The sequence below is a fragment of the Rhodamnia argentea genome, chromosome 1 (assembly GCF_020921035.1).
Source record: "Rhodamnia argentea isolate NSW1041297 chromosome 1, ASM2092103v1, whole genome shotgun sequence".
Lineage (NCBI taxonomy): Eukaryota > Viridiplantae > Streptophyta > Magnoliopsida > Myrtales > Myrtaceae > Rhodamnia > Rhodamnia argentea.
In genome coordinates, this window is record NC_063150.1 from 34,024,760 (window position 1) to 34,044,700 (window position 19,941).

Genomic DNA, 19,941 nt, shown 5'->3' on the forward strand with positions numbered 1-19,941 from the left:
TAAGGATTTTCTAAATTTTTTGTGATTTTTTAAAATTTTCCAATTTTTTTGGATTTTTATTTTTATTTTTATTAGATTGAGGGAAAAGTGACGAGAGGACTGAAAAGGAAAAGTGAGAGATGTGAGACTTTATTTTGTTTTGTGATTCTCAAAAGTGATTCTTTTTTTCGGAACCAACTTTTTTTTTTTGTTCTCGATTTTGCTCTAAAACCGATTCTGATCTTTTAAAACCGATTCTGGGAACATAATCAAAATCATAATCATTTACGTTACCAAACATGGTTATCATCTTTTTTTATTCTAGGAAATAGAATCAGAGAACCATAATGGTTCTCATGTAGGCCCTAGGATTATGGCGATGGCGATTTTTTATTTTTTTTTTTGGTGCTGGTCTGGGATCTATTTAAACAATTTCAGAAACCAAACTCTGTGATCGTAGTCCCACTGAATGCACACTTTCTCGTTACCAACCCACTCACGACGAAGAACCACGTGCTCTCTCTTCCCAGGTTTGAATCTCAAAAACCAAAAAAGAAGAAGCTCCCACCATCACCCGCACATGTTTTTGAAGTTTATCCACGAAAGCGAGAAGAAAAAACGTTCAAATTCCTGATTCTGCAGTTTCTTGAGTTACCAAGTTTCCTTTTTTCTTTCGTTTTCTTTTGGATTGCAGGTTCTCATAGTTGTAGAGATTTTCTGCGTCCATGGCCATTCCAATGGGAAGCATCTCACCCGGAGTCTTGGGACCTGTCAACTTGTATATAGCACTTGCACTGGTGAATGTAGCGTTTGCGTTCGCTTTGGTGGCATGGGTTCTGATTCACACTTTGAAGCAGAGAAGATCCGGTGGCGGTGGCGGTGGCGGTGGTGGTGATGCGGAGCTAATCCACAGTGACAGAGCAAAGAGAAAACTCAGAGTCTCTTCAATGGTGATTCTGGTTTGCAGTGTCGTAATCTCCATGACATACGTTGGCTTCTGTGTTTATCGTTATTGGGTCCACAGAATTGTGGATGATGACACTGTCTCTTGGGCTGTCTCTTGGATTTTCGCATTTTTCGTTTCATGTTATGCTAGGAACACAATTCTCGAAGGAGGCAGAAGCAACTGGCCCCTTGTTCTAATTCTTTGGTGGGTCTATTACACTGTTTTCTGTTCACTTTCTGTCTCTTCTTACTTGGTGTTCCTACTGAGAAAATCCAAGGAACAGCCTCCTCTTCTCCCACAAACCAATACTGTTGAGTTAGTGTCCCTCCCCTTTTCGCTAGTGATTTCTGTTAGTGTTGCGGTCATTAGTTGCACCGTTGAGCCTGGTAGGAGTCGTCATCTCAACAAACCATTGCTTCAGAAAGAGTCAGAGAGTCTGTGTACAGATTTGGAAGGCTTCGACAATGCCGGGTTTTGGAGCCGACTAACATTTCAATGGCTGAACCCCCTTTTCTGTGCGGGTCGAAAGCAAAAGCTTGAATTAGGCCATATCCCTCGGGTTTCACTGTCTGAAAGAGCAGAACATGCTTCATCGTTGTTCGAGGAATCGCTGAGGAAACAAAAGTTTGGACCTTGTCCGTTGCCGAAAGCAATCAGCTTTGCTATATGGAGATCGCTGGCCAAAAATGGAGTACTGGCAGGTACTTATGGTTGTTCTGGTCTCTTCCCTTCTATTCCTTTAGTTGCATCTTTAGGCAAATACATCATAGACATTTGTGTTTTATGTTTGTTTGCTGATAGGAATTAATACGATGGCTTCATATACGGGGCCTTTCTTGATCACAAGCTTTGTGAATTTCTTGTCCTACAAGCGCGAAGATACAAGCTACCGCTTTGGACTGGTTCTTGCATTCATCTTCTTTTCTTCAAAGACTATCGAGTCGCTAACTCATAGGCAGTGGTATTTTGGTGCTCAGAAAATCGGCATACGGGTTAGAGCCGGCCTTATGGCATTGATTTATAGGAAGTGTCAATCCATCAAGTATGCCGGTCTAAGCAATGGGAAGATTGTAAATTTGATCAATGTGGATGTTGAGAGAATCGGGGATTTCTGCTCATACGTTCATGGGATTTGGTTGCTTCCGGTTCAAGTATTTTTGGCCCTAGTCATTCTGTACATAAATCTCGGCGCTGCCCCCTCAATTGCTGCTCTCTCTTCCACAGTTATTGTAATGGTTAGCAACACGCCGTTAGCGAAGATGCAAGAGAGGCATCACTCGAAGATCATGGAAGCTAAGGATGCTAGAATGAAAGTGACCTCTGAGACTCTAAAGAGCATGAGAGTCCTTAAACTGCACTCTTGGGAACTGACATTCTTGAAGAAGATTCTCCGACTCCGAGAGACAGAGAGAAGTGCACTGACGAAATACCTCTACATATGCTCGGCGGTGGCTTTTCTATTCTGGACTTCGCCAACTCTGGTTTCGGTGGCTACTTTCGGCGTTTGTGTTATCTTGAAAATACCATTATCAGCAGGTACAGTTCTTTCAGCGTTGGCGACATTCAGGATTTTGCAGGAGCCAATCTATAACTTGCCCGAGCTCGTTTCCATGATTGCGCAAACTAAGGTCGCCATTGATCGTGTCCAAGAGTTCCTTGAAGAAGAGGATCACAAGAAGTTATTGGCATATCAATCTATGAATCCATCTGATGTTGCTGTCGAGATTGAGGCTGGTGAATATGCTTGGGGTTCAGGCGATCAAACTTTGATAAAACCTACAGTGAAAATCTCAGAGACGATTAAAATAATGGAAGGTTTCAAGGTTGCTGTTTGCGGGTCGGTTGGGTCCGGTAAAACGAGCTTGTTGTGTAGTATGCTTGGCGAGATTCCTAGGACATCTGGGGCAGCTATAAGGATCAATGGAACAAAAGCATACGTACCACAAAGTGCTTGGATTCAAACCGGAACTGTGAGAGAGAACATCTTGTTTGGCAGGAAATTGAACTCCGCCTTCTATGAGAATGTCGTGGAAAGTTGCGCCATGAAACAGGACATCGAGATGTGGAGTGATGGAGATTTGACTGTGGTTGGCGAAAGAGGGATGAACTTGAGCGGGGGACAAAAGCAGAGGATTCAATTAGCAAGGGCAGTCTACAGTGATTCCGATGTTTATTTTCTGGATGACCCTTTTAGTGCTGTCGACGCGCACACTGGGACTCATCTGTATAAGGCAAGCATCAAAACTTCACTATTTTTAATTCTCTCTTGCATTTCGTTTTGCTATGAGTTCCCTCAAAAGATTCTTCTTTGTTTGTTGTTGTTGCAGAAATGTCTTCTGCAAATGCTGTCTGGGAAGACTGTCATTTATTCTACCCATCAATTGGAGTTTTTAGATGCCGCTGACCTTGTTCTTGTAAGTCCATGGAGCGAGCAACACCTTACTAGAACATGTAAGATATTATCTCCTTTAAGGCATGTTATCATGTCTTTTGTCTAACACATCAGTTCCGTAGGTCATGAAAGATGGATGCATAATTCAGTCAGGGAAATATGAAGATCTTATTGCGGATCCGGAGGGCGAACTTGTTAGGCAATTGTCTGCTCATAGACGATCTTTAAATCAAGTGAACCCAGCCCAAGAAGACAGGACATCAACCACCAAGCCACACCAAGCAAGCCAAATAGAAGTCATGGAAGAAAACATTGAGGATCACGTGAAAAACAGAAAGCTTGCGAAGAAAACACAAGACGAAGAATCGGAAACTGGCCGTGTGAAATGGAGCGTTTACTCGATCTTTGTGACTTATGCTTATAAGGGTGCACTGGTCCCAGTTATTCTTCTTTGCCAAGTTCTCTTTCAAGGGTTACAGATGGCGAGCAATTATTGGATTGCTTGGGCGACCGAGGATGATCTCAGGATCAGCAGAGAAAAGCTGATCGGAGTATTCATCTTGTTGTCTGGCGCGAGTTCAATCTTTATTCTCGGACGGGCACTTCTGTTGGCAACTATTGCCATCAAAACTGCTCAACATCTCTTCCATGATATGATTTCTTCAGTCTTCCACGCACCCATCTCGTTCTTTGAGTCCACGCCTTCAAGCCGAATCCTCGATCGGGTTTGTTCTTCAAAGTTCTGCATTCTGTTACATGTCACTGGTCCAATATTTATTGTGACAAAGATTGACATTGGCATTATTTTTTCCCAATTTTTCCTCTGCAGTCTTCCACGGATCAAAGCAGAGTGGACACAGACATTCCCTACCGATTAGCAGGGCTGGTGTTTGCTCTAATTCAGTTGTTAAGTGTAATCGTCCTAATGTCCCAGGTGGCATGGCAAATTTTTGTTCTCTTCCTTTTGATCCTTGCTATCTCCATGTGGTATCAGGCAAGTTTTCAAGTTCCACTTATGTCAAATCTCTGTGCTTTATAGCATCATGAGTAGCAGATTACTACTTCAGTCAGATAGGCCCTATGTCTGATGAAGTAAAAGATCTTTGTATAGGCTTCCAGCAGGTTTATTTTTGACTCGTCGTGATGCTGATTGCATTCAAAAACCGTGTTCTGCAGGCTTATTACATCACCACGGCCAGAGAACTGGCCAGGATGGTTGGGATACGGAAGGCTCCAATTCTTCATCACTTCTCGGAATCAGTGACAGGGGTGGCAGTAGTTCGTTGTTTCAACCAGGAAGATCGTTTCTTTAGGAGGTGTCTTAGCTTGATCAACAATTACTCTTGTATAGTCTTCCATAACAGCAGCTGTATGGAATGGCTCTCCGTTCGGATAAACTTCCTCTTCAATCTTGGTTTCTTCATTGTGCTGGTTGTCTTGGTGAGCCTTCCTAGGTCGGTCGTGGATCCTAGTAAGTTCCTTTCTCCATTATGCATTTCAATGCAGCAGGTCGCCAAAATGTTTGAAATTTGAATGGCTAAGAATAATGCTATCGATCGATGAGTGTCTGCATTTTGCATAATATGATGAAAAAATGTTAGTCTCGCCACCTTCTTTTTCTTTGACTGGTTAACTTAACTTTTGAACCAATCAACTTTCCATCTCAGGCTTGGCTGGGCTAGTGGCGACATATGGTTTGAACCTTAACGTGCTCCAAGCGTGGGTGATATGGAATCTGTGCAATGTTGAGAACAAAATGATCTCGGTCGAGAGAATTCTTCAATTTACCAACATAGCGAGTGAAGCTCCCTTGGTGATTGACGATTCCAGGCCGACCCCTGAATGGCCATATGAAGGAAAAATCGAGCTTCAAGACCTCAGCATCCGGTATGCTCCCTCTCTCCCAGTGATCCTCAAGGAGATCACCTGCACGTTCCCCGGAGACAAAAAGATCGGAATCGTTGGGCGAACGGGCAGTGGAAAGTCCACTCTCATCCAATCGCTTTTCAGGGTGGTTGAACCCTCCGGAGGGCGGATACTTATTGACGGGGTGGACATCTGCACAATTGGTCTACAGGACTTGAGGTCGCGGCTGAGTATCATTCCTCAGGATCCTACGCTATTTCAGGGTAACATTAGGACAAACTTGGATCCTCTGGAAGAGCATTCAGACCAAGAAATCTGGGAGGTAAAACCGAAAGTTATAATATTCCAAAAAAGCAGGACTTTCTTTTTAGGGGGCAACTGATCACCGATTATCGATATATAGGTTCTTAACAAATGTCACCTGGCAGAGCTGGTAAGACAGGATCCAAGGCTTCTTGATGCACCAGGTATTAAGGCCGAAGTAGTATACGAAGGCTTTGTTTTTGAGACAACTTTTAACTCCCTTTGGTTCATTGGACAATCTGTTTATGAGTTTTGTATTAAATTTTCCTAGTTGCTGAGGACGGTGAAAACTGGAGCGTCGGGCAAAGACAACTGGCTTGCCTTGCTAGGGTGCTTTTGAAGAAGAGAAGGATCTTGGTTTTGGATGAGGCAACGGCTTCGATTGACACGGCAACTGATAACCTGGTTCAGAGGACTATCAGGGAAGAGACGGGTAATTGCACCGTCATAACCGTTGCTCACCGGATTCCCACTGTCATCGACAATGACTTGGTTTTGGTTCTCGATGACGGTAAGCCCTTTTTTGTCATGTTAAATGTAGATTACAATACCATTGAAGAAAATTACCTATGATTTTAATTGCATGGAGAGTATGGACCTAAATATGCCAGCATTGTTTGGTCGATGCAGGCAAGATAGTCGAGTACGATTCGCCAAAGCTCTTGCTAGAGAACAAGTTCTCTTCATTCTCAAAGTTAGCAGCCGAGTTTGTCAGGAGATCATCCAGTGACAGCTGCCATGGGGATTTATCTCGAGGAAGGTAAATGATCGATCAAGACGAAGGTGTCTTTTTTTCCTCCAAGCTGGAGATTGAGCTGGTCAGTCACCCCTCTATCCCGGCCGTCCCAAACAGGCAAGCTATCGCAGTTAATATGATCACGAAAGCCCTTACAATGGAAAACAGACTAAAGACTATGGCTGCTGCTTCTTGCTAACATCTATAACTATTTGAAACTATTTGCTGATACACATATAGAGAATTGTAAAGTTCACAGCACATCTTTTTCAAATTTTGTCTTCCGACTTTGCTACGGTTGCGACTTCAGTTGTATCATACATCACACATACACGGACCATTTGGCCATTTGGCTAAGAACTCCAAAAAAAACTGTGCAGCTGTAAATATTTATCTCGATTCTGTAATTGTAGACGACTCTTGTTCAATAAAATGTCAGTCTTTTCGTGTAGACTATCCGAATTATCTTGAGTTAAACCGGAGTGACGTGTGGGGAGTCACATCACGAGAGCCGGCAATCAAATTCAAGTACCGGTAGCTTCATCGGCGTGCATTATTACTGGTATGCGCAAGAGATTCACCTACCGCAAGTACCAGTTAAGAGTTTGCTTTATAAACCCTTTTGGCGAAAGGTGAAAACAATTGTGTGTAAAAGCGTGAAAAAGTCCAATTGCACATGGCTTCGACTGAAGCTGAAGTGCAAGATGAGACAGACGCATGCACAATTTCGCTCCAGTGCGTTCTCAGAATGTGGATGGTTGCACATGAGCAATAAAGTGGAGATACTGAACGATTTGCTTTTTAGATTCAAAGAATAAAACGTAAAAAGGTGTGCAAAAGGGAAAATGACACATATAGTTCATGAATTTTGGTCCAATGTGTAGTGTCGTCCCTGAAACTATTAATTTGTACAATATGGTCATTGAATTTTAGTTCAATATTCAATGTGGCCCTTGAACTTTTAAACATTTTCATATGGCCTAGGACTACACTGTACATTGGACTAAAGTTCATGGATTATTTGTGCTATTATCTTGGTGAAAAACTAAAAGTTAGGTGTTTGAGCAATGCACAAACTTATGGTCTTGTCAGTGTGCATGCAGCTTCGATAAAACGTAGAACATTTGGCCAACCAATGACATGTATGCCTCGAATATTTTGGCAGTCAAATTCTGGCAAAGAAGATTACTTCATCTGGCGAATAACTCGGCTTTTCCTTTGCTGATATTTACGAGAAACCAGGAAAATGCCGGAAACCGAGTTGATGGAGAAACGAATCGAACCCAGATTCAAGGCCGCTCAACTGGAAATGCATGTGTACTTGTCTAGACAGATCAATGCTCAAGCCAGGTGGGGCGAAGAGAGATGAATGTATGGACCAAGTTGTCTTTAGAAACATCTTCCAGAATCAGAAGCATTCGATTTCTTCATTGCAAGTCTGAGAAGGTTTTGTTCATAAGAATGTGTAAGGCATCACCTTATTCAAGGCAGAGATCATTCTGAAAAGGAATCAGTGCTTCAGATTGTACTCAAAGAGCTGCTCAACAGTAAGGAATTGCGTCCACCTAATTTTCTGCGACAACAAGATTTTTAGGTCGAGAGAAGGTGAGCGAGAAGGTCATGGGGAAGAATTTGAAAATTTTTGTTGAAATTTCTTTAGGAAGCACATAAATTTGACGAGGCAAATCTTAATGTACATACTCCGACCAGGGGGCGACAACCACCGCTTGCTCCACTTTAGCTCGAGTTCCTCTCCCCCTCAGTCATCTTCAATGTGCCTCAAGAAATGTTTGATCAAATTATTGTAATATGTCGTGCAACCAATTGTTTTCTGGGCAATTAGGATAAAATTGTGCACAGTGCTAGAGTTAAAGATTCGCAGCTTATGCTTAAAGTTATGTATTCAAAAATCTACTTCTCCGTTCTGTTCGAATTAAGACCGATCAGCCACAGTTTTAATGTGCAAAATCTCGTCTTCTTGCCTAAACTTGACCATTTGCCTCCCACTCACAAATACACTTTGTTCCATTGTTTGTCAAATCGGGCAACCAAATTTTAAGCCGGCCGGTCATGATTTTCGAGAAAATTTTATAAACAAAGTCACACAAGCTGGTGGGACGACATTGCTCCAGTCTTTCAGGATTTACAAGACTTAGGAATTAGGAAGATTAAGAGTTCTATTCAATTCTGATTCAAACCATATGGGCCTGGTGCTTTTGAAGCTCTCAGTTGAAAAGCTGCATCCTTCTCTTCTTCCATGGACACCTCTGCTGCTAGACATTGATTCATTTCTTCGTGTACCAATCAAGGCCATAGACCCAACACAAGCCGAACCCACCGGGCTTTACAAATCTCGGAAACTTCAATACATCTCATCTTGCCCCCACAAATTTTTAATCTCTCATTTAGGAGTTTGCACTCTTTCTCTACCTCAAGCTTCGTTGGAACTGTTGATGATATCCTGAATTTCCTGCTTAAAAGAGACTGATTTTGCGATGGCCATTAGGAAACTTCTTCTTGCTCTATTTGACTAATGCAACAGAAACAGAACCCAATCTTTTCAATAGAGCTTAATTTTCCCAAGTGGAGGAATGCCATTCTTCCTGAACAGCTCCCTAACACTCTTCATCTTTAACCCAGATGGTCTCGAACTGGAAAACCTTTCTCCTTTTGATTGGAGCAGCCGAGATACACAGCTCTGACCCAATGGCCGGAATGGCATAAGCTTCAGCCTCAGGGAACAACAGTGGCCTATATTCAATAACATAAGTCTCCCCCTCCCTATTAATTATCCACGTGTACGCACATCCCTTGCTCTATGACCGTCAAGGAACAAGCATTCGAGCTGTCTCGGAAGGCATTTAATTTGTAATGTTCAACCACTCGTCCCCCCCGCTTTCTCCCAGTGAGAGAGAATTTCATTAAAGTCTCGTAAACAAACCAAGGGAGGGAATTGAGTAAACTAATTTGTCGCAATTTCTCCCACAGTTTTAAGTCTCTCCTGGGATGCATTTGGCGCGTAAACAAAAGCGATTCTCATTTATTTTCTACTTTCTGTATCTTAACAAGTTAGATTTATCCACTCCGAAGAAGCAAATTCAATGTCCGTAGAAACGAATTCATGCCTCCAAACAGCCAATCCTCTTGCAATACGATTCACCACAAAGCAATACTGACAGTTTAAACGCCTTCTCAGCCTTCAAAGCACAGATTCCTGGTTCTCTGTCTCCGTTAAAAATACCACATTGGACTTTTTTTAGCCGCAATGACTCGTAAAGCTAATGATTTTGCTAGTAGGGAAACTGTGAATTTTACTACGACATGCTTCGCTGGAGATTTGGTTGACTGTTGCAGCCTAGTCCCTTCTCTGACAGTCATCTGTCATGCTGTTCGCTATCTGCGCTCTGAGGACGAAGAACGAATTCAACCATTCCGTCAGCTCAGTTCAATTCGATGATGAAGAAGTTTTGTTTTTCCATTTCCGGGTCGACGTTGCATCGAGAAAGATCGAACCTGTGAGGATAAATCCCATAAGAAAGAGAGAAGAGCTTTGGAGTTCCAGCAAGAAACAGAGGGTCGTCAAAGTCAAGTGGAAGAAGCAGATGAGGAAGACGATGTTTAAGGATTGGTTCTGGGCATTCCGTTTGTAGAGCCGTTCCGTTGTGGAATAATTTTCAGAAGATATGCTGCTTAGTTTGATCTATATAATCGGCTCGCTATTCGATGTCACACATCCCACTAGGCGTGTGATGGATGAAAAGTAAAATGCAAATGAAGAAAAAAAAAATTAATCAAGGCTCCGTTGTTTCACGCGAAATCACTTTCAGGAAAATATTATTAAGATTTTTCGGGTTTTTGTTCACAGAAAATAAACTAGTTAAGGAAAAAAAATTTCACCCATGGAAAAAATTCAAAAATTCAAGAAATGATTTTTTTAAAGAGGAAAATATTTTTCCCTTATCTTTCCTCCCTTCACATTCCTTTTCTTTTTATTTTTTAAATTTTAAATTTTTTAATGATTTTTTATTTTTCTTTTCTTTCTTCCTATGCTAGTCACCAACCACAGCGACAGCTGGCGCCACATGGCAGGCAAGCTCGAGCCTCCTCAAGGTTGAGCATCGCCTTTGGTCGCAAAGGTAGAAGAAAAGAAAAAAAGAAGAAAAAAATAAAAAAGATTGAAATGTCGAAATTTTTTTTAAATTAAAAAAATTGTCCAAGTTAGAGCTGACCGTGCACGGAGGATGGCCGGATACATCTCATTAATTTTCGATGAGCAGAAAATCAAATGAGATTTTCCGTGTCAAATGACAAAAAATATTTTTCAGTTTATTTTCAAATCTCAACCACATAGGAAAATATTGTAAAATAAATTTTCAAAAAATATTTTTCAAAAATGTCACATTTTTTGCAAAATAAACGGAGCATAAGAGTGAATATATATTCTTTTCAATTTTTTGTGAGTGATTGGATTAAATGCTTATTCTAACAAATTTTTGTATGAATCTATTTAATCTGATCACACAGAAAAAAAAACTGAAAAGAATATATATTCACTCTTATGCTCCGTTTATTTTACAAAAAATGTGACATTTTTGAAAAATATTTTTTGAAAATTTATTTTACAATATTTTTCGATAATTAGTTGATACTTGAAAATGAATTGAAAAATATTTTCCATTGTTTGGTACCAAAAATCTCATTTCATTTTGTGCTCATTCAAAATTAATGACATGGATCTGGCCATCCTACATGCACGGCCAGCACTAACAAGGAAAATATGTACTTTTAAAGAAAAAAATCAAATTTTTTAATAACATTTTATTTAAATTTTTAATCATTTTTTATTTTATTTTCTTCTCTTCTTTTTTTTTTTGTCATGGCCGGTTGTCACTGTGGTCTGTTACCGGCATAGGAATAAAAAAATAAAAAAATAAAAATCATAAAAAATGAAAATTTCAAAAATACAAATAAAAAATGAAAAAATAAAAATTACTTACAAAGAAAAGGAATGTGAAGGGCGGAAAGATGAGGGAAAAATATTTTCCTCTTTTAAAAATGAGAAAATCATTTTTCACATTTTTTAATATATTTTTTTTCCATGGATGGAAAATGTTTTCCTTGACTAGTTTATTTTCTGTGAACAAAATGCCAAAAAGTATTTTCCTGAAAATTATTTTGGGTAAAAAAAATGGAGCGTTAATTTTTTTTTTTTAATTTGCATTGTATTTTTTCATCCATCGCACATCTATGGGATATGTGACACTGAATAGCAAGCCGATTACATAAATCAAACTAAGCAGCATATGTTCGGAAAACTATTCCAGAACGAAATGGCTCTGCAAATATAAAGTCGACTCTTTTGAAATTAATTTTTTTTTCATAAGAAACATGCTTAAGTTGTATCTTGGCGGTCATGAACACTATTTAAATAAGGAAAAAAACCACCAAAAATCCCAAACTATACCCTTTGTGACACATTTATCTTGAATTTTTTTTTTGTGTCATCAAAAATCCTAAACTTCTATCGTGTGACAGATTTACCCTATGTTTTTAATTTCCGTCAAGAATTAGTTAAATCCTATGTGGCAGGTGACATGGACGAAGGAATGTAAACGGTTCTGATGTGGTGTCCACCTAGATTATTGTAAGAGAAACTATGTCATTTTCTTGGGTATTAACAAAACAATGTCATGCTCTTTGTCTCTATTGTTCTTCGTCTCTCTCGTTTTGGGAGTTAGGGTTCTTCATGGGGCTCGGTTGCTCTTCATCTCTCTCGATTGCTCCACTAAAACGATGGCGAAATCTCGATTGCTCAAGAGGAAGGAGTTCGATTTGTGGTTGAACTCTCGTGAGTGCCCTTTGCCTCCGACTTCCCGCTCGATTAGTGGCTGAACTCTCTGTGACACAATCTGGGATCTAGTTTCTTCCTTGATTTTTGGAAACTTCCACTTCTCCACGTGAAATAGTTGGATTCGGTTGTTCAAAGTTATCATGCTCCCAGGCTCTCTCGATTTCTTTTACTGTTTGTGCTTTTTCTTCATCGACATGATTGTTCCTTGATTTCTTTGTTAGGCTACTATAGCAGTTCTGAATTCCACCCACTTGCCTTTTCCTGATTCATTTAGTGATTGTTCTGGGAGTCAAACTTCTGAACTGCTCCGCATCATCTTTCATATGCTTTTGGCTCTCAGTTGAATATAAAAATATAATCCTTTTTCCTAAATCATAAAAGTAGTTGGATTTTAATCTTTTTTTTTTCTTTTTTGTCTTACAAGGGAAGGATATATATTTTTTTGTTTTTGGCCAAGGCAATGGAAGGATTTAACTTTCAAGAACCAGAGCCAAAGCGCTCTCTCTCTCCAGTCTAGTGAAGCATAAGAAGACACAGCGAAATGCACAGTATCAATCCTTAAACATCATAAGTGTACCGGTTTGAAATTTTTGCCATTCGTTTGTCACAAGTGAACTAATTTAGGGCTTTTTATAGTATTAATTTAATTTAATAGAAATTAACGGAGAGTAAATTTATCGTGGATGGATCAATTTAAAATTTTTGGTGGTTAATACACTATTTTGAGATAAATTTGTCACGAGTCTATTGGTTTGGAATTTTTTTGTGGTATTAACCTTTTTTATTACTATTTTTTATCCTATGTGGCGTTAACATTAACTAAAGGATGAAGCAAAAGAATTAAAGGACGTTTTGGTCCAAATCACAATATTTTACCACCAATATTAATCAAATGAGATTAAAAAAGTTGAAATTTTATTTAAATAAAAACAGAACAAAAAAATTGGGGGAAAATGGCCAATGAGGGCCTAGGCCCTACGGGCTAGCGAAAGGTTTGGATGAGGCGGAAATTAACGACCCACCATCACTGGCCATCACCAAGGTTTAGGCGACCTTGATAGACGACAAGTGAGGGCCTGCAGGCGTTCATTCGGGTCAGCGTAGCCTCACTTGGATCTATGAGAGGGTCGCCAGCTATCGTTGAGGCTCTGATGTGGGTTTACCGGCCTTTTCCAGTGATGGTAGGCAGCCTCTTCACTGCCCCCACAGAAAGTGAACAAAACACATTTGTGATCATGAAGTGTTTCATCCGGTTAAAGGACATAATGCAAATCAAACACAGGAACAAAAGACTAGGAGTCTCTTCAATGGTGATTCTGATTTGCAATGTCATAATCTCCATGGCATACGTTGGCTTCTGCGTTTGTCGTTAGGGGCTTCGCGTGGATAATGACAGTGTCTCTTGGTTTGTTACTTGGGTTCTTGCGTCTGTCGTTTCGAACACAATTCTCGATGGAGGCAGAAGTAACTGGCCTCTTGTCCTAATTCTTTGGTGCCGAGTCTATTTCACTGTGTTCTGTTCACTTTCTATCTCTTCTTACTTGGGTTTCCAAATTAGAAAACCCAACGCAATGCCTCCTCTTCTCCCACGAGCTAGTGCTGTTGAATTCGCATCCTTCCCTTTTTCACTAGCGATTCGATTTGTGGTCATTAGTGGCACCACAAAGGCTAGTACTAGTCATAATCTCAACCAACTATTGACTCATATGAGGAGAAGGACACTTTTGGTGCCAAAAGTTATGTACAGAGATCATGTTAGTGCTAAAAGTTTCATTTGAATTACTTAAGTACCAAGTTTTTGAAAAAAAGATCTTTTTAATGCCAAATCCAATTTGATCTGTCGAAATTTTGACGTGGCCTTATTTTATTAATAAGTGAAGTTGATGTAGCTCCAGCGAGATCCAGTCGATAATAAAAAAAAAAAAGCAAAAAATGAAAAAAATTAAAAATTAAAATACAAACTTAATTATATTTTAAAATAATAAAAAAAAGATAAAAATTGGAAAAAAATTAAAATACAAATTTATTTAAAATAAATTGAAAAATTAGCTTAAAATTACAAAAAAAGTTAAAAAAAAAAAGGTTACCCACAAAACTAGGAAGCAAGAGATGTGCAAGCCCTCGCCGCCGCGCCCCCACGGTTGCCGGCAATAGTTGGCGCTGGTGGGGCATGGCCAGCGTGGGTCGTTGACCCTTGTCGACGACGACAGCGAGGGCTTGTGAAAGCCCTTGCCGCCCGGTAAACTAGAAGCTTTTTTTTTTTTTTTTTTTAAATAATTATAGGGTTTTTTGTTAAATTTTAAGCTTATTTTTAATTTTATTTTATGTCAAATCTGTATTTTAAAAGAATTTATTTTTAGCTAATTTTTAAATTGATTTTAAAGTGTAAAGTCCATGTGGTAGCCCACGTGGACTTTTTATTATTTTTAAATGTCATTTTTCATTAAAAAAATAATTATTAATGATACATGACAATTTTAACCGGAAATTCTTGTAGGAGGCACTAAAGTGATTCTTTTGTGTCCGATTGACATTAAAGTGACCCAATTGAAACTTTTGACATCAAAGTGATCTCTGTACACAACTGTTAGTACTAAAAGTGTCATTTTGCCGTCTCACTCGACTTTGGTCAATTTGAGTCGTCAAAATTGTCTTATTTAGCATATTTATTTTAAGAAATTTCTTGAGTACGTCTATTTATTTGCCATAGTAGCTTAGTCATTCTTTGGTAATTGCATGAGTTTTTAGTCATTATCTTTGACACATGGACATCTAGACAGTTAAATATCCTATGTGGCGGCTGATATGGATGAAGGAATGTAAAGGGTTCTTATGTGGCGTTCACCTAGATTACTGTAAGAGAAACTATGTCATTTTCTTGGGTATTAACAAAACAATGTCATGCTCTTTGTCTCTATTGTTCTTCGTCTCTCACGTTTTGGGAGTTAGGGTTCTTCATGGGGCTTGGTTGCTCTCCATCTCTCTCGATTGCTCCACTAAAACGATGGCGAAATCTCGATTGCTCAAGAGGAAGGAGTTCGATTTGTGGTTGAACTCTGTGCCCTTTGCCTCCGACTTCCCGCTCCATTAGTGGCTGAACTCTCCGTGACACAATCTAGGATCTAGTTTCTTCCTTGATTTTTGGAAACTTCCACTGCTCCACATGAAATAGTTGGATGCGGTTGTTCAAAGTTATCGTGCTCCCTGGCCCTCTCGATTTCTTCTACTGTTTGTGCTTTTTCTTCATCGACATGGTTGTTCCTTGATTTCTTTGTTAGGCTACTATAGCAGTTCTGAATTCCACCCTCTTGCCTTTTCCCGATTCATTTGGTGATCGTTCTGGGAGTCAAACTTCGAACCTGTTCCGCATCATCTTTCATATGCTTTTGGCTCTCAGTTGAATATAAAAATATAATCCTTTTTCCTAAATCATAAAAGTAGTTGGATTTTAATCTTTTTTTTTTCTTTTTGGTCTTACAAGGGAAGGATATATTTTTTTGTTTTTGGCCAAGGCAATGGAAGGATTTAACTTGTTCCTAACCCACCGGTGGGTAGCTGCATTGGTTGAGAGTCTCTCCCTCATCGCCGAGGTTGATAGTTCAAAATCCGTAGTTGTTAGCGCCTTAAGTGGGGAGTCATGGTGGTGGGGTTCTGTGCTAGTCTCCCCCGAGGTATAGTCGCCGGCCGCAGGCGCTGTCCGAGCGCTATAGGGGCCGTGGGTCCCCGAAGGGGGCCCGGCGGATCCTCGGTTACCAAATAAATAAATAAATAAATAAAAATAAAAATAAAAATGGAAGGATTTAACTTTCAAGAACCAGTGCCAAAGTGCTCTCTCTCTCCCTCTCTCTCTCTCCAATCCAGCAAAGCATAAGAAGACACCGAGAAATGCACGTAATCAATCCTTAAACATCGTAAGTGTACCGGTTTGAAATTTTTACCATTCATTTGTCACAATGTACTAGTTTAGGGCTTTTCATAGTATTAATCTAATTTAACGGAAACTAACATAGAGTAAATTTATCATGGGTGGACCGATTTAAAATTTTTAGTGGTTAATAAATTATTTTGAGGTAAATTTGTCACGAGTCTATCAATTTAGGATTTTTTATGGTATTAACCTTTTTATTAATATTTTTCATCCTATGTGGCATTAGCATTAACTAAAGCATGAAGCAAAAGAATTAAAGGACGTTTTGGTCCAAATCATAATATTTTACCGCCAATATTAATCAAATGAGATTAAAAAAGTAAAAAAGGTGAGGTTCTATTTAAATAAACAAAGAACAAAAAAATTGGGGGAAAATGGCCAATGAGGGCCTACGAGCTGGCGAAAGGTTTGGATGAGGCGGAAATTAACGACCCACCATCATTGGCCATCACCGAGGCTTAGGCGACCTTGATAGACCACAAGTGAGGGCCTGCAGGCCTTCATTCGGGTTAGCGTACCCTCACCTGGATCTATGAGAGGGTCGCCGGCGATCGTTGAGGCTCCGATATGGGTTTACCGGCCTTTTCCAGTGATGGGGGGCAACCTCTTCACTGCCCCCACAGAAAGTGAACTAAACACATTTGTGATCACGAAATGTTTCATCCGGTTAAAGGAAATAATGCAAATCAAACACAGGAACAAAAGACTAAGAGTCCCTTCAATGGTGATTCTGATTTGCAATGTCATAATCTCCATGGCATTTGTTGGCTTCTGCGTTTGTCGTTAGGGGCTTCGCGTGGATAATGACAGAGTCTCTTGGGTTGTTACTTGGGTTCTTGCGTCTGTCGTTTCGAACACAATTCTCGACGGAGGCAGAAGTAACTGGCCTCTTGTCCTAATTCTTTGGTGCCGAGTCTATTTCACTGTGTTCTGTTCACTTTATATCTCTTCTTACTTGATGTTCCAAATTAGAAAACCCAATGCAATGCCTCCTCTTCTCCCACGAGCTAGTGCTGTTGAATTCGCATCCCTCCCTTTTTCACTAGCGATTCGATTTGTGGTCATTAGTGGCACCACAAAGGTTAGTACTAGTCATAATCTCAACCAACTATTGTCTCATATGAGGAGAAGGACACTTTTGGTGCCAAAAGTTATGTGCAGAGATCATGTTAGTGATAAAAGTTTTATTCAAATCACTTAAGTGCCAAGTTTTTGAAAAAAAGATCGTTTTAATGCCAAATCCAATTTGGTTCGTGGAAATTCTGACGTGGCCTTATTTTATTAATAAGTGAAGTTGATGTGACTCCAGCGAGATCCAGTCAGTAATAAAAAAAATTGAAAAAAAAATTAAAAATTAAAATACAAACTTAATTATATTTTAAAATAATAAAAAAGCTAAAAATTGGAAAAAAAATTAAAATACAAATTTATTTAAAATAAATTGAAAAATTAGCTTAAAATTACAAAAAAGCTAAAAAAGAAGGTTACCCGCAGAACTAGGAAGCGAGAGATGTGCAAACCCTCGCCGCTGCGCTCCCACGGTTGCCAGCAATGGCCGGCGCTGGTGGGGCATGGTCGGCGTGGGTCGTCGGCCCTTGGCGGCGGCGATGGCGAGGGCTTGTGAAAGCCCTCGCCGCCTGGTCAACTAGAAGTGTTTTTTTTTAAAGGTTTTTTGTTAAATTTTAAGCTTATTTTTAATTTTATTTTGTGTCAAATCTGTATTTTAAAAGAATTTATTTTTAGCTAATTTTTAAATTTATTTTAAAGTGTAAAGTCCACATGGTAGCCCACGTAGACTTATTATTATTTTTAAATGTCATTTTTCATTAAAAAAATAATTATTAATGATACATGACAATTTTGACTGGAAATTTTGCGCGGAGGCACTAAAGTGATTCTTTTGTCTCCGATTGACATTAAAGTGACCCAATTGAAACTTTTGACATCAGAGTGATCTCCATACACAACTTTTAGCACTAAAAGTGTCATTTTGCCGTCTCATCTGACTTTGGTCAATTTGAGTCGTCAAAACTGTCTTATTTAGCATATTTATTTTAAGAAATTTCTTGAGTACGTCTATTTATTTGCCATAGTAGCTTAGTCATTCTTTGGTAATTGCATGAGTTTTTAGTCATTATCTTTGACACATGGACATCTAGAGTGGCACATTAGAAGATAAAATCAGAAAAGGTGGCATGAGAAATTTTCCTTTAAAGAAAAGAGGTACCACCTTATGGGAATTAGTTTATTCTAGCTGATAAGCCCACGTAACCAACTTCTCTAGGTAAAACGATATAATGAATTAATGAGAGAAACCAAGTTACAATTTATAAGATTGGGGACAGTTCGTGCAGAATTCGTGCAAAATATGAGCTCTACATTGCGAGAGGATTATTTGCTTGGTGGGTACCTGAGTCTGGATATGGCAGGCAGATCACGAGGCCAAAACAGCTTCTTAAGCCGCAAATAAATAAGTTTATACCTGGCGCGAAGATAAGGCAACGCGATAAAAGATGTTATTAGTTTGCAGTGTGAGTCGAACTAGGTGATATTTTGGATGAAGGTCGGCTCTTTTATTACTGAGGAGCGGTAGTTGAGATTCTGGTATGTTTTCTACATTGCTTTTTCATAAAATAACAATAATGATAGAGAATCATAAAAAAAAGTAAATATACACACTTCATCTTAGAGGCCATACCTAGGCTAATAAAGAATATAGCGATTAGGAGTGAGCAATTCCAGGTTTCGTATAGGTTTTATCTGGAACCTGTAATCTACTCGCCTATATAGGTTCCTCATTTTTTGTAATTTAGAACCTATCTTGCATACCTTAGAACCTAGAACCTACCTTGTCACGGGTTTCGTGGTCGGTTTCAGTTTCCACCTAGATTCCACATGTATTTTTAGTTGAACGATTGCAGTGAATAATCACATTTAATGACCACCACCTACTGCTAAAATCCACTAACCACAACTCATATTTAGATACACGAAAAGTATGAACATTAAAAAATAAAAGTCTTAATGATAAAGTACTCGTCATCGGATACCATGGAATACCGCGGGATTACGTGAAGACATATATACCAAGAGAAAATATAAAAACTTGCTCCAGATTTCAGATTTATGTTCCAAGTTCTACCTACCTGGAATTTGGAACCTACCCGTCAGAATATGTTTCAACTTAGAACTTGTCCTCAATATCTTGGAATCTGGAACTGATCGATTTCCACCAGACCAGTTCTCCATGTTTTAGATTTTACTTTGGAACCATGCTCACCCCTAAAGGTGATGGTGATTGTTGTTGTTGTTGTTTTTTTTTTTTTTTTCGGGCCGTGTGTCGCATCTATTTAAGAGATTTTAGGACACAAACTCAGTGATCGCAGTCCCATTGAAAGCATACTTCCTCGTCACCAACCTGCGATGGAGACCCACGTGTTCTATCTCCCTCCTTTTACTTCCCAGGTTTGACCGTCCAAACGCAGCCAAAGAAAGTCACCTCCATTGCCGGTACATGACATAATTTTTTAATGCATTATGAAGTTTCTGAAGGGTTATATCCCAAATCAAATCAGAACAATCACACAGAGAATAGAAAAATGACACATGAGTTTATCCATATTCACCCCAGAAATAGGGCTACATCCTATAAAAAGATTCTACTATGATATTTAGTTTACAACTCTAACCACTTGTTACGATGATTCCTCATACGAGTACAATATATAGGACTTAAAATGGACCCAAAGCCCAAGCCTATTCGAATCCCTTTGATCTCACAACAAACAAGCCAACTTAAGACATAAGCCAAAAATCTCGATGAACCCCCTCCCACTGTCCGGGCGGTGGGACCCCCGTCATTCTATGTGCAATGATCACATGTCGTCGGTTTATACCGTAGTTTCCCTAAACTCATGTGGACGTGCCTAATATGAGAAAT

General features: G+C 39.4%; 1 protein-coding gene and 1 long non-coding RNA gene across 3 annotated transcripts; one reads left to right on the forward strand and one right to left on the reverse strand.

Moving 5' to 3' along the window:
- Window positions 1-440: 440 nt before the first annotated feature.
- On the forward strand, window positions 441-6,673 carry LOC115738954 (putative ABC transporter C family member 15). Of its 2 annotated transcripts, none has more exons than XM_030671770.2 (11): window positions 441-509; window positions 674-1,626; window positions 1,727-3,156; window positions 3,253-3,339; window positions 3,440-4,042; window positions 4,147-4,311; window positions 4,494-4,788; window positions 4,985-5,505; window positions 5,587-5,650; window positions 5,758-5,997; window positions 6,117-6,673. In XM_030671770.2, exons 2-11 carry the CDS (start codon window positions 705-707, stop codon window positions 6,248-6,250), a joined length of 4,461 nt encoding a protein of 1,486 aa, XP_030527630.1. In that variant the 5' UTR covers window positions 441-509; window positions 674-704; the 3' UTR covers window positions 6,251-6,673. The 2 variants fall into 2 exon arrangements, with proteins under 2 accessions (XP_030527630.1, XP_048141320.1); XM_048285363.1 differs by lacking the exon at window positions 441-509 and adding an exon at window positions 525-599.
- On the reverse strand, window positions 1,073-13,707 carry LOC125316600. Its single transcript, XR_007199734.1, has 3 exons — window positions 13,637-13,707; window positions 2,702-2,714; window positions 1,073-1,184 (listed from the first exon to the last, which is right to left on the reverse strand). It is a non-coding gene; the product is annotated as an uncharacterized LOC125316600 (long non-coding RNA).
- Window positions 13,708-19,941: the final 6,234 nt, after the last annotated feature.

Bases quoted from the DNA above. Each gene is read 5' to 3' on its own strand.
- LOC115738954 (XM_030671770.2), top strand. From the start codon at position 705: ATGGCCATTCCAATGGGAAGCATCTCACCCGGAGTCTTGGGACCTGTC. The intron at 4,312-4,493 runs GCAAGTTTTCAA...CGTGTTCTGCAG, and splicing joins CTATCTCCATGTGGTATCAG to GCTTATTACATCACCACGGC. The intron at 5,998-6,116 runs GTAAGCCCTTTT...TGGTCGATGCAG, and splicing joins GGTTTTGGTTCTCGATGACG to GCAAGATAGTCGAGTACGAT.